The sequence below is a fragment of the Stegostoma tigrinum genome, chromosome 15, assembly GCF_030684315.1.
Source record: "Stegostoma tigrinum isolate sSteTig4 chromosome 15, sSteTig4.hap1, whole genome shotgun sequence".
Lineage (NCBI taxonomy): Eukaryota > Metazoa > Chordata > Chondrichthyes > Orectolobiformes > Stegostomatidae > Stegostoma > Stegostoma tigrinum.
In genome coordinates, this window is record NC_081368.1 from 20782991 (window position 1) to 20796715 (window position 13725).

The 13725-nt window shown below is 40.0% G+C and overlaps 1 protein-coding gene across 2 annotated transcripts in view; it reads right to left on the minus strand.

Annotated features, from left to right (window-relative positions):
• atg4a (autophagy related 4A, cysteine peptidase) overlaps positions 1 to 13725 on the minus strand; it is a 51241-nt gene that overhangs the window by 12741 nt on the left and 24775 nt on the right. For both annotated transcript variants that reach the window (XM_048544952.2, XM_048544951.2), the window contains 4 exons: positions 8156 to 8235; positions 5166 to 5350; positions 4153 to 4231; positions 2253 to 2398 (listed from right to left, as the gene is read on the minus strand). In XM_048544952.2, the coding sequence (XP_048400909.1) occupies positions 2253 to 2398; positions 4153 to 4231; positions 5166 to 5350; positions 8156 to 8235 (490 nt within the window). The remainder of the gene's footprint in view (positions 1 to 2252; positions 2399 to 4152; positions 4232 to 5165; positions 5351 to 8155; positions 8236 to 13725) is intronic.

The window sequence follows — 13725 nt, forward strand, 5'->3', positions numbered from 1 at the left end:
AATTCTTGCAACTCATCACTACTTGTACGCTGTCTATAACATAATGGCCTACTCCTGTTCCTATTAACATTGAGAAAGGTTTTTTCACTCATAGCCACATCACTATTTCGTCAGCAGATGGTGCTATGACACTTTTGTATCAGTCTAGATTTGTATTCCTTGCTTCATAAAGAAAAGTGGAAATGAGTCTTCCAACACCGCACCCCCCCCCCGCCCCCCCCCCCCACCACCATCTTAATATTTCAATTTTTATCTTTCGTTGTAAAAAGTTACCTTGGTACTACCCAATTGCAAAGTGTTAAAAAGAAGCATGGGTTCCCCAAAATGCACAAAAGAAATTCAACAAAGGACATGAAGCAAAAGGCAGGCAAATAAAAAAGTGAAAGCAGCCAATTGCATGTTTCAAGATAAGATATGAAGAAATTCACAAGCATTCTATTCCTTTGTGGTAAGACTTATTTTAAAATTCTTGATTAGGCTGAAACAGTTGAAAGGCTAGATAAATTAGATGGGGTACTGAAGAAATAAAAAGAAGATTTGTACTTGGCTGAGGAAAGATTAAAACAGAATACAGGCACTACGTAAATTTTAAAGGACACAACCAAAACGACAAAAAGATTTAAAAGGAAAACACCTAAAAGAGCTAAAGCTAAAAGCAGGGTATTGAGTCAAAAATTAAGACAGCAAAGAATGGTGCTTAGAATATAAGAAATCGGAACAAGAAAAGATCATTCGGCCCTGTAGCCTGTTCCTCCGTTCAATTCAATCATGGCTGATTTTCCACCTCACTCCACTTGCTTGCCTGCTCCCCCTATTTGTTTTAAGTCCTGACAGGTCGAACATCTGTCAATCCACTTGTTACATTTACTCAGGAATGGTGAAATCACAAAGATTCACAATCTTCTGAGAGAAGAAATTACTTCTCACCTTAGTCCTAAATAGTCAACCTCTTTACACTGAGACTGTCCCCTTCTTCTAGACACGGCAGGCAGAATAAAAAAGCCCATTAAAAATTCCCAGTTATGTCAAATTAAAAGGAGACATCAAAAGTGGTTGTTACAAAGGGGTATATCTGTTGTAGATGTTTTACACAAGAAAGTCAGATATTGTTCAAGGTTTTCCTTCTGAATCAATCTTTCTAATGAGCATCAAAGGAAAGTCTAGGCGTATGCTTGGATACCGAAACAAAAACAATTGAGCAAGGTTACACAAAAGACTACCAATTAAGCTTAAAGCCTTGTTGACTGAAGACAAATAGAGTAATAGACTTATGCAGCATGGAAGAGACCCTCAGTCCAACTCATCCATGCCCACCAGAAATCCTAAATTCCTTCTAACCTTTCCTATTCATCTACCCATCCAGATGCCTTTTAAGTGTTGTAATTATACTAGTCTCCACCACTTCCTCTGGCAGCTCATTCCATACACGCACCACCCTCTGCATAAAACAGTTGCCCCTTAGGTCCCTTTTAAATCTTTCCTCCCTCACCTTAAATTTATGCCCCTAGTTTTGGACTCCACTACTCTGAGGAAATGACCTTGGCTATTCACCCTATCTATGCTCCTCGCGATTTTATAAACTTCTACTGTGAATAAATATGAAATTGACTGAAAAAAAAACCCAAAAAACTACAGTAGATGCTGCTCACCAGGAACTGCAGATTAAGGAGGGAAAAAAAGTAAACTTGGTTCTGTAGAAGTGAACAAGGTCTATAGGTTTTAGAAGATGATGTCTAATGTTCAAGCACTTGATAAACATTTGGATACTTCACCTTGAAAAGGACGAAATGGGTAGGTGGTGATCTCACAAACAGTAAACATGCAATGGTGACATGAGGAAAATATCTTTTGTGCAGCAAGTGGGTATGATCTGGAATGTTACTAAGTGAACTACTTCTACAAAGCGCAAACATGGACGCAACCTATGATAATATCATCATGACGAATCTATTCAAGACTTTCCATGCGCTATTAGTGCTATCCAGTTGAAAATCAGATCCTGATTTAAATATTTAAATACTTCTCATGGATCCCAACTGGGATACTGCTATTTGTGGTGCCTTCTTCTGGCTGCAGGAGGGAATTAGAGAAGTTGAACTTGTTACCAGTTCGCATCCTGGTGGCTACGGACTTATGTTTGGCTCCAATCTATTACTTAGACAAAATAGTACTGACTGTTGAGAGTCTGATCACAGAATCAATCAATCACTCTCGGTTCAGACAACAAACATAAATTGAGTAGTATTACTCACTAAAGCTACAGAAGGATCAAGATGTGTAATTTTCATACGATGTGGTATTCGCTGGCAGTGATAACTGTAATCGTCCACACTCCCATCATCCTCTGTGTCTACTGCAGCTTGAGTCGTATGAGGATCCAAATAGATTAGTTCATCTCCTGTGTAGACAAAATATTCGTGCAAGAGCAGATGAATGATGTAAATAAAATTTAGTAACTGCGCAATACAAAGCTTTGACGAGATAATTTGTTTCAAATGACTATCAAAAAAGTGACTAATGCACACGTTGTAAAATTTTGTCATATTACATAGTGTCAATTGCGCAATAAATATATTCATTCTACAAAAGCTGTACATTACAGGCTGTTCATAGCCCACTTGGTACCTCAAAGGAACTCTCAAAGACCATTACAGTAAATTCTTATAACTGTGGAATCTTTGTTCCCTGCTCTTTATGCTTGGATTTTCAATCAGGCATCTTCAACCAAGGTGCCTACTGTCAGTATACCACTTCATTATTCATTATCACATTGACTGTACCCTTTTATCTCTAACATTGGAGGCTTTTGCACTTTCTCAATATTAACAATGCTGAGCACCACATCAGCACATGATCAAAGATAAATTTGAACAACAAAGATATAGGCAGGGTACTCGAAAGTAGAATGTTATTTTAATAGATCCAGATCATGACTAGGAACCAATTAGCAAAAAGAGGAAATAAAAAAAGGGGGTGTGCTTGTTCAATACTACAATCAATAATATTTAAAAGGTATAATGCCTTGCATAAAAGATAAATACAAACCAAAACCCAACAAGATTAGATTAAATGGTATACAAACAGGAGGCTGAAAGAACACAGCAAGCCAGGCAGCATCTAGAAGAAAGGAAAAGCCAACGTTTCAGGTATTACTCTTCTTCAGGACCTGAAGAAACATTGAATTCTCCTTTCCTCCAGATACTGCCTGGCTTGTTGTGTTCTTCTAGCCCCCTGTTTGTCTGCCTTGGATTCCAGCATCTGCAGTTTTTTTTTGTCTCCAAGCTTAGATTAAAATAAGGTAATACTGGATGAAGAAAAATTACAAATGATAATCTCAAAACCTTGACTAATATTGCAGGGATAATTAGAAAAAAGGCAAAAACAAGTCAAAAGGAATGATCAGGTAGGCAGAGAGCCTTTAATCCACAGCTGCCGTGACTAAATATAGCAAAAAGAACCACTGTGCACAACAAACAGTTACAGAAGATGTGTATCAGTGTGGTGAGGAGGGGAATTAAAATGAGTTAGTCATTCAGCAAAGATTATCGAACAATATCAGCAACTCACTCTAATTGGCAGAACAGGAAAATGTTACATTCTGAATGGAATAGTACATGCTGTTGTACCAGAGCTCAAAAGCAAAAGAGCACGGGCGGCACGGGGGCTCAGTGGTTAGCACTGCAGCCTCACAGCACTAGCGACCCGGGTTCGATTCCAGCCTCGGGCGACCGTCTGTGGAGTTTGTACATTCTCCCCGTGTCTGCGTGGGTTTCCTCCGGGTGCTCCGGTTTCCTCCCACAGTCCAAAGATGTGCAGGCTAGGTGGATTGCCCAGAGTGCTCAGGGGTGAGTGTGGGTTATAGGGGGGTGGGTCTGGGTGGGATGATGCAAGGGGCGGTGTGGACTTGTTGGGCCGAAGGGCCTGTTCCCACAATGTAGGGAATCTAATCTAATCAATGTTTACTAAAAACACAATGCTGTACAATACGCTTAACTATTCTGTATTCTTTTCTGATTTGTTCACCATGCAATATGATTTGTCTGTAAGCAAGTTGCAGGATTTCCTTTATCCTTCAGCATTACTTAGTGCCAATATTATAATTCTGAACTGCTACTGAAACTGGTAACTCAAGTAATTATATTCAGTACTTACCAAGAAATCCTATAAAATAATAAGCATTGTTTGGTTTTCCGCCTAAGACTCCTAAAGACTGAGGCATTTTAAAACATTCCTGAAACAGAAAAAGGCGGCAAGATTAACAGAAGTTAAAATAAATGTTTTTAATTATCAGGACAGGGTGGCAGTCCTCAGCTTAACTGACAACATGATTAAAAGTTGATACTAAACTGTGAAGACAGGAAGTCCAAAGTAAAAAAGAGATAATGCTGGATAGATTAAACAGGTCACCCAAACTCCAAAGAGAAAAGAATAAATTAATGTTTCAGGTACAAAAACAGAAGTTGCTGGAAACGCTCAGCAGGTCTGGCAGCAACTGTGGAGAGAAATCAGCATTAATGTTTTGGGTTGAGTGATTCTTCCTCAGAACATAATTATGAGGAAGGGTCACTTGGACAAAACGTTAACTCTGATTTCTCTCCACAGATGCTGCCAGACCTGCTGAGCTTTTCCAGCAAATTCTGTTTTTGTTTTTGATTTACAGCATCCGCAGTTCTTTTGGTTTTTATTTAGTGTTTCAGGTAAAAGTGATGTCGAGCATTTAAGTATGCAAGTGACTTAATTAAGGGATATACACTTAAAACAACATTTTGATTTGGGTTGAGCTGGAAAACATTTCAGAAGTAATATTTCTGATGTCAAGTTGTTCAACACTGACAATCACTGAAAAAACAACAATATTCAGAAGCCAAACTTTTGAATGAATCACATTCATAATAACTGATAGAATTTGAGCCCTCAGAATAACAGTAGGCTTCTGACTACAAATGTTGCACAGCTACACTCTTGTGAAACAAAGAGGACAAATAGCCACAATGCAGATCATGTCATTAAACTGATATGATGCATCTCAGTTTCACCTTCTTCTGGCACATAAGTCATTCCTTCTTTTAAAAGCACAACCTGGTCTAATGTAAAATCAATAAGCAGAAAGGTCAAGAAACCTCTCGACATAGATTACCAGAAAGAGAGGTGAATTTTCAACTTGCCTTTAATGCATTGATGTAAACTGGATTGATGTGGTTTATTCCCATACGTAGAGGTATGATCAGCAAAAGTGGTTTCCAATCCTTACAGTGCACAGATGCAGTCTGGTTTTTGGACACATCACCTCTGTGTAGTGAGGTATCGGTTTGTAATCTGCAATTTTCAGACCAATGTTTGCAAAGTTTTTCTGAAAGAATTTCAAGAAGAAAAAAGACACATAAGTAACCAACACAGAATACATGGTGTTAAATATGCTTCTTCACTGTGTCAGTGACAACATACTAATTGGCTTCAGTGTGACAAAGCCAACTTGCAAAATTACATTAATGGTGACGTTGTTTACCGGAAAAGAAGGTTGTTACAGTGGAAATGGTTTGGTAAAATAGGCAATGAAAAGTTATATAAAGGATATCTCTGCTTAATTTAACTTTTCTAGAAGTAATAGAAGGGAGGAAAAGATGGCTAGCGAGAAGACACAAAAAAAGGCATGATAATAAAACAGTTCATTTGTAGAGTTTGGGAGGAAAAAAAAACACGTACTCCATTTTCTCCCCCTTGGTCCAGGAACTCCTCACCTATGTCTGTGACACCACCCACACCCTCCACCTCCTCTAGAACTTCCAATTCCCTGGCCGCCAATACCTCATTTTCACCATGGACGTCCAGTCCCTATACACCTGCATTCCTCATGCAGATGGCCTTAAGGCCCTCTGCTTCTTCCTGTCCTGCAGGCCTGACCAGTCCCCCTCCACCGACACCCTCATCTGCCTACCCGAACTCGTCCTCACCCTCAACAACTTCGCTTTCAATTCCTCCCACTACCTACAGACAAAGGGGGTGGCCATGGGTACCCGCATGGGCCCAAGCTATGTCTGCCTCTTTGTAGGTTACATGGAACAGTCCCCCTTCCGCACCTACACTGGCCCTTAACCCCACCTCTTCCTCCGTTACATTGATGATCGCTTTGCAGAACACCTCCGCTCGGTTCGCAATAAACAACTACACCTCTCAGTCGCAAACCATTTCCACTCCCCCTCCCATTCCTTAGACGACATGTCCATCATGGGCCTCCTGCAGAGCCACAATGATGCCACCCGAAGGTTGCAGGAACAGCAACTTATCTTCCACTTGGGAACCCTGCAGTCCAATGGTATCAATGTGGACTTCACAAGCTTCAAAGTCTCCTCCTCTCCCACTGCATCCCAAAACCAGCCCAGCTCGTCCCCTCCCCCCACTGCATCACTAAACCAGCCCAACTCGTCCCCGCCTCCCTAACCTGTTCTTCCTCTCACCTATCCCCTCCTCCCACCACAAGCCACACCTCCATTTCCCACCGACCAACCTCATCCCACCTCCTTGACCTGTCTGTCCTCCCCGGGCTGACCTATCCCCTCCCCACCTCCCCACCCATACTCTCCTCTCCACCTATCTTCTCCTCTATCCATCTTCGGTCCGCCTCCCCCTCTCTCCCTATTTATTTCAGAACCCTCTCCCCATACCCCTCTCTCATGAAGGGTCTAGGCCCAAAATGTCAGCTTTTGTGCTCCTGAGATGCTGCTTGGCCTGCTGTGTTCATCCAGCTCCACACTTTGTTATCTTGGATTCTCCAGCAAATGCAGTTCCCATTATCTCTAAACATGTTGCGATATTGTGCCAGAAATATTCTAATCCAAGACTTCCCAGAATTGCAGCACACAACAATGCACCAAAATAATGAGTGAAGTGCACTTTAACACTATTTCTTTTCTCCTGGCACTGAGTTTTCTTTTATAGCTATCAGATACAAAAAGAGGAAAAAACTCAAATGCCATATTATTTTGTAAAATATAAAGACAGAAAGTGATATTTAACAAAGTTAAGTGTTGCATGATTTAATGTAAAACTTCGACTAGTGGCCTATCAGGGAAATTACTGACCTAAAAAGAGAAAGCAAAGGTTAAAAGTATATCAGTGATAATAGGAACTGCAGGTGCTGGACGAAAGTGTTGGGTCCAAAGTTTACTTAATTATCTCCAGTTGTTGGTTATTAATTGTTCACAAATGTTTAATTTAAAAAAGATGCATGCTGGTAAAGTGTGAAATGATCGATGTTGTGGATGGAAATATCTTAGTTTAAACAAAACCATGGGTGATGGGGAAACTTTGGTTGTGTAAATTTCAGAACTTCAGATGGCCTGCAGAAGATAAAGTCAAAGGCAGTGAAATTCCACCATGGGAATATGAATTCAAAAGAAATTCCCCGTCCAATATTTTGTCTGTGTGGCAGACGGCTTTATTGACTCATTCTGAGGGGCACTTAGGAATGAACAACGTGTACCTATCTGAAGGTATATCCAAAATGTAATGAAGTAGGGAGTTTAAGGGTTTGGCAGTCATAAAAATAGCACAAAGGTATTTTAGATACTCTGCTTTTGAAGACCAATTCTGCAATACCAAAATATCCCAACATGTCACGTTCGTAATTTTGAATCTGGTAAAAGGGGTCATTGTTGGGGTATTACAGCTACAAGCAAACAGAAATCTTGTTGAATAAAGAGGCTTTGAACAATTAGTACACTAGAATACAAGTCTTCCATAACAACATTTTCATGAGGGAAGGGAATCCAATTCCTATAATGTTCTGTGGGCATTTAGCATATGCTCAGCAGAAACAGAAAGCTTTGGAAATCCCCAGGATATACTATTGGCCATTGATGCATCAACAATATCAGTAGCTATTTATTTTCAAGGAGGTGTCCCTACTTATTGGTTCTACATACGCTAAACAAAAACATGAAACAGTAGGAAAATTAATTCTCACACAAAAGTATTTTTTCATAATTCTAATCAATTTTCCAATAACTTGTAGGTGTATGGCAGAGGATGGTACTGATCTCCACATTCAGCAACAGAATTCAAACCATTGTTGGCCAGCTCAAAATAATTTTTCAAATTTCCATCACACTGTGTTAATTAATGGAGGAAACACTTAAAGAAAAATATTAACACTCACTGATATCCTCAATAACTACAGTATTGTCCATGGAAATATAAACTGCCAGCGCATTCCAGTCATCAAATAAAGCAAGCTTTCTGTGGAAAAAGAAACATTCTTTTTGTACGTTTACATTTCAATTTGAAGAACAGGTGAACGGCCGTAGAGGTAATTGCGCAAAGCAGAATAAATCTTAAATCTGAGCTGGTAGCTGAAAAATTTACACAAGACATTTAAAAAAATTCTTCGTCAGAATCTCCTTTACATTATAACCTGGTACTCATATTAGGATATTGTATTACACCATTAATAATACCGCAGAGGGCATGTACAAGATGTATAACTGGGAAGTTATAGTGACGAACAAAAAGATGGCAAACGATTTAAAAACATATTTTGATTCTGTCTTCACAGAGGAGGACACAAACTCCCAAATATGTTGGGAAACACATGGTCTAGTGAAAAAGATGATTTGAGGGAAATCAGTGTTAGTAAGGAAACAGTGTTAGGGCAAGGGGGGAAAGAGTAAAGATCAATGATTCCCTCGAGCCCGATAATCTACATCCCAGAGCACCTGAGGAAGTGGCCTAGAGGTTGTGGGTGCATTGTGGCCATCCTTCAAAATTCTATAGATTCTGTAACAGTGCCCATGGATTGGAAATAGCTAAAGTAACCCCACTATCTAAAACATGGAGATACAAAGAAAACAGGAATTATAGACCAGTTAGTCTAACATCGATAGTGGAGAAAATGCTAAGCCTTTTATAAAAGTTTTAATAGTAGAGCACTTGGAAAACAATAACACGAGCGGACAAAGTCAGCATGGATTTACAAAAGGGAGATCAGGCTTGACAGATCAACTGAAATTTTGAGAGCATGTAACTAGCAGATTTGATAAAAAGGGGCCCAGAGAATGTAGTTTCCTCGGACTTTCAGAAGGCTTTTGATAAAGGTTCCATATAACAGATTAGCATGTAAAATTAAAGTACATGGGATTGAATAAAATGCACTGACATGGTTGGAGAACTGGTTGACAGACAGGGAACAACAGCAGGAATAAACAGGTCTATTTTCTGAGAGGCAGGCTGTGACCCCACCTATTCACAATATATTTTAATGTTCTAAATGAGGGAACTAAACGTAACACCTCCAAGTTTGTAGATGACACAAAGCTGGGTGTAAGTGTGAACTGCGAGAAGGATGCAAAGATGCTTTGATACAATTTGGACAAATTGAGTAGGCAAATGCATGGCTGAAGAAGTATAATATGGATAAATGTGAGGTTACCTACTTTGGTAGCAAAAATAAGAAGAAATATTACTATTTAAATAGCACTAGATTGGGAAATGGAGAGGTAACATGAAACCTCGGTGACTATGTCTGAAAGTAATCACGCAGGTGCAGTAAGCATTGAAGAAGCCAAATGATAAATTGGCCCTCATAGCGAAAGCATTTGAGTACAGGAGCACAATTGTGTAAGGCCTTGGTGAGACCACACCTGAAGTACTGTCGGCAGTTTTGGCTCCTTATCTGAAGGAGGATGTTCTGGCTATACAGGGAGTGCAACAAAGCATTATTAGACTGAGACCTGGGATGTCAGGATTGATATATGTAGAAAGACTGTATTGGTTAAAACTATATTGCTGGAGTTTAGAAGAATGAGAGGAGTTGTCAAGGAAACCTACAAAATTATAACAGAACTAGACAGGATAAACTCAGGAAAGATATTTCTGATCACCAGGGAGTCCAAACCAATGGTCATAGTCTGAGGATGCAGGCTAGACCGTTTAGGACTGAGATGAGGAGAACTTTCTTCATCTAGAGTGGTGAGCCTGTCAACTTCTCTGCCATAGAAAGCAGTTAAAGCCAAACCATTAAAAATGTTTTCAAAAAGGATATAGTTATTAGCATTAAAAGGTTCAAAAGGTATGGGGAGAAGCAGGAAAAGGGTACTGAGTTGGAATGAATGGCCACGGTCATAATGAATGGCAGAGCAGGCTTGAAGGACTGAATGGCCTATTCATGCCTTTATTTTGTACATTTACATTTCTATTTGATGTTAAGAAACAGATGGGGAGGGGAAATGGGTGTAGAGGTAATTTCACAAAGCAGAATAAATCTTAGATCCGAGCTGGTGGCTGAAAAGTTTACGCAAGACATTTTTAAAAAATTCCTCATAAAATGCAACAGTCAGAACTTCTCTGACATTGTAACTTGAGAGGCATGCTAGCATTTTGTATTACACCATTAAGAATACTGCAGAGGGTGTGTCCAGGATGTAATTTCTAATAAACAGCAGACTGGAGTTTGTACCTCCATCCAAGCAATGTGAAGCTTTCTACTGTTTACTCATTAAAGTAGAAGTAGAATGATTCGCAACATGTTGGTGGGTATCAGATTAACTATTATGTATTTGGGGGTGACAGCAAAATTTGCTCAGGAAAGACTACAGTTCCTTTGTGTATGTGCTGGTGCTCTACAACAGCAACTCACTTAGTCTCATGCCCCTCTTCTCTCACAGCCTTGAAAATGTTTTTGCTTCAAATAGTTATCCAACTCCTGACATCTTTCTAAAAGCTCCAACTGAATTTGCATCCATCACACACTCTCAACACTACACTGTTTCCTATCACTCATCTAGGGTCCTTTTTATTCTATGAGCTTCATTCCTCACAAGCCTGCTGGGTGGCACTTTCTGGAGGGTTTGAGTTATAAAAATTGGCTGGAAAGGCTGGGACTTTGCCACTTAAGTGTAGGCAGTTGAGGGGTGACCTTATTGAGGTTTATAAAATCATAAGGGGCATAGGTAAGATGCATGACAAGCATCTTTTCCCAAGAGAGCGTGAATTCAAAACTAGGGGGCACATTTTTAATATACAAGGAGAAAGGTTTAAAAAGGATATGAGGGGCATTTGTTTTTTTTAAAAAAGTGAGTGGTTCATGTGTGGAGTTAACTTCTGGAGAAAGTGGTGGATGCAGATACAGTTACTAGGTTTAAAAGATATCTGGATAATTTAGTAGATTGGTAGTAGATTCGCTAACTTTAGGCACATTTAAGTCGTCATTGGACAAGCATATGGACGTACATGGAATAGTGTAGGTTAGATGGGCTTGAGATCGGTATGACAGGTCGGCACAACATCGAGGGCCGAAGGGCCTGTACTGTGCTGTAATGTTCTATGATCTATAATTTCATGAATAGGAGAGGTTTGGAGGGATATGGGCCAAGCACACACAGGTGGAACTAGTTTAGTTTATGAATATGGATTAGTTGGACCTAAGGATCTGTTTCCATGCTGTATGACTATGACTCTGATTCTAAGTGCATTTACAGCAGATAAACTGCACTACCAACATTAATGGTACCTGTTATTTCATTGAAAAACATAATTAGTTAAATGTAATTTTCCTACAAACAAATCCACATAGTCTTTCCTTAATTAATCCACATTTGTCCAACTGAATGATAGAAACGATATTTTTGTCCCAGGCTACAAAACTTTCCACAGTAGTTAAACAGACTGGCCTCTTGTTGCTGGGCTTATTCTTGCCCTCTTTTTGATGATGACTGTAACAGCTGTAATTTTTCAGTCCCATAGAGAAATCCCTGTATCTCAGAAGAATCAGAAGTGCCTCTGGAACTTCTATCAATAATGTCTTCAGTTGCATCTAAAATCAGTTGAGGTGACACCAATTAAAAGCACAGCCAGCCTCTCTAATATTGCCTTTCTATCTATATTAAGGCTATCCAGTACTTAAATCTATATCTCTGTTCACTGCGACTTTGGTGCCACATTCTCCCTTGATAAACAAAAATACAAAATGCACTCTTTTATACTCCACTCAACCATTCCATTCATAAACTCCCTTTTGGAACCCTTTTGGCCCGAGTCCTTAACTGTGCATACGCCTGTCAAAGACTGTGGGATTCCCTTTACGTTAGCTGGTTGCCCCATCTCAGCTTTTATTTCTTTTCTCACTTGCCCTCTGAACTTCCATTCAACTTGGTTTTCATTTGTACTATTAACCTGAAAATGGTCATACGAAATCTTTTTCTGCTTCATCTCACCGCTTTTGTCATCCAGGGAGAGAGAGATGGATAGAGCTCTTAAAGATAGTGGAATCAAAGGTTATAGGGATAAGGCAGGAACAGGATACTGATTGTGGATGATCAGCCATGATCATAATGAATGGTGGTGCTGGCTCGAAGGGCCGAATGGCGTACTCCTGTACCTAATGTCTATTGTCTATTTCCCCTTGTTGGAATGTACCCCAACTATATTCAAGCCATCTCTACTTTGAAGGCAGCTCTTTCTTTGTCCACCACCAATGAACACTAGAAATGGCAAGTCTGCAGAGATTAGATCTGAGCCAATGGTTGTGGAATCATTAAGCTCTGTCTATCACTTGCTTGTGCTGTTTGGTTTGCAAGCTGACCTGTTTTGTAGCTTACCCAGGGTGACATTTCATTTTTAGGTATACCTGATGCAGTTCCTAAGATGCCGTCACATGTATGCCTTGGCATTGCAAGTGCACATCTAAGTACTTATTTATGTTGAGAGTGTTTGTGTCTCTACCATCTTTACAGGCAGGAGTTCCAGATTTCAACCACCCTCTGAGCGAAAAAGTTTTTCCTCACATCTCCTTTAAACTTCTGCCCTTATCTTAAATCTATACCCCCGGTCAATGATCCCTCCATTGAAGAGAAATGTTTTGTCTGTCTACCTTATCTGTGCTCCTCATAGTTTTATACATTTCAATCATTCCCCTCTCAATTTTCTCTGCTGCAAGAAAAACAACCCAAGTCTGTCCAATCTCTCTCCAGAACTGAAATTCTCCAGCCCAGGCAACATCCTGATAAATATTCTGCACCCTCTTCAGTGCTACCACATCCCTTTAATGTGGATTCCAGAAATGCATACAACATTCTTGTTGTGACCTAGCCAATGTTTTACACAGTTCCAGCAGAACCACTCTGCTCTTAAACTCTATTCCTCACCTAATAAAAATGAGTATGAGTATATCATAGACCTTCTTAAACATCTTATCTACCTGTCCTAATCCCTTAAGAAATCAGTGGAGGCATGCACGGCAAAATTTCTCTGATCCTCGGTGCTTCCTAGGGTCCTGCTGCTCCTCATGCATTCCCTTCCCTTGTTTTTGAGGTGAATGTCAGAAGTGGGATCTGTAACCAGGAATTTTTCCCAGGGTTGGGCAATCAAGGACTAGAGGGGATCAGTTTAAGGTAAGAGGAAAGAATACGCGGGAACCTGAGGGGCAACTTTTGTTTAAAAACAAAGTGGGGTATGCATACGTAATGAGCTGCCAGCAGAAGTGGTTGAGGCAGGTACATTAACAACATTTAAAAGGCATTTGGATGAATACATGGATAGGAAAGGTTTAGAAGGATATGGGTCAAGTGCAGGGAAATGGGGGTAGCGCGGATAGATATTTTGGTTGGCATGGACCAGTTTGGGCCAAAGGGTCTATTTCCATGCTGCAGAGTCTTAGAAACCTATGACACAGTATGCTTCATCTTGAAGTCATTCATCAGGAAACTGAAGGCCATTCACCCACATTTCCAAGCA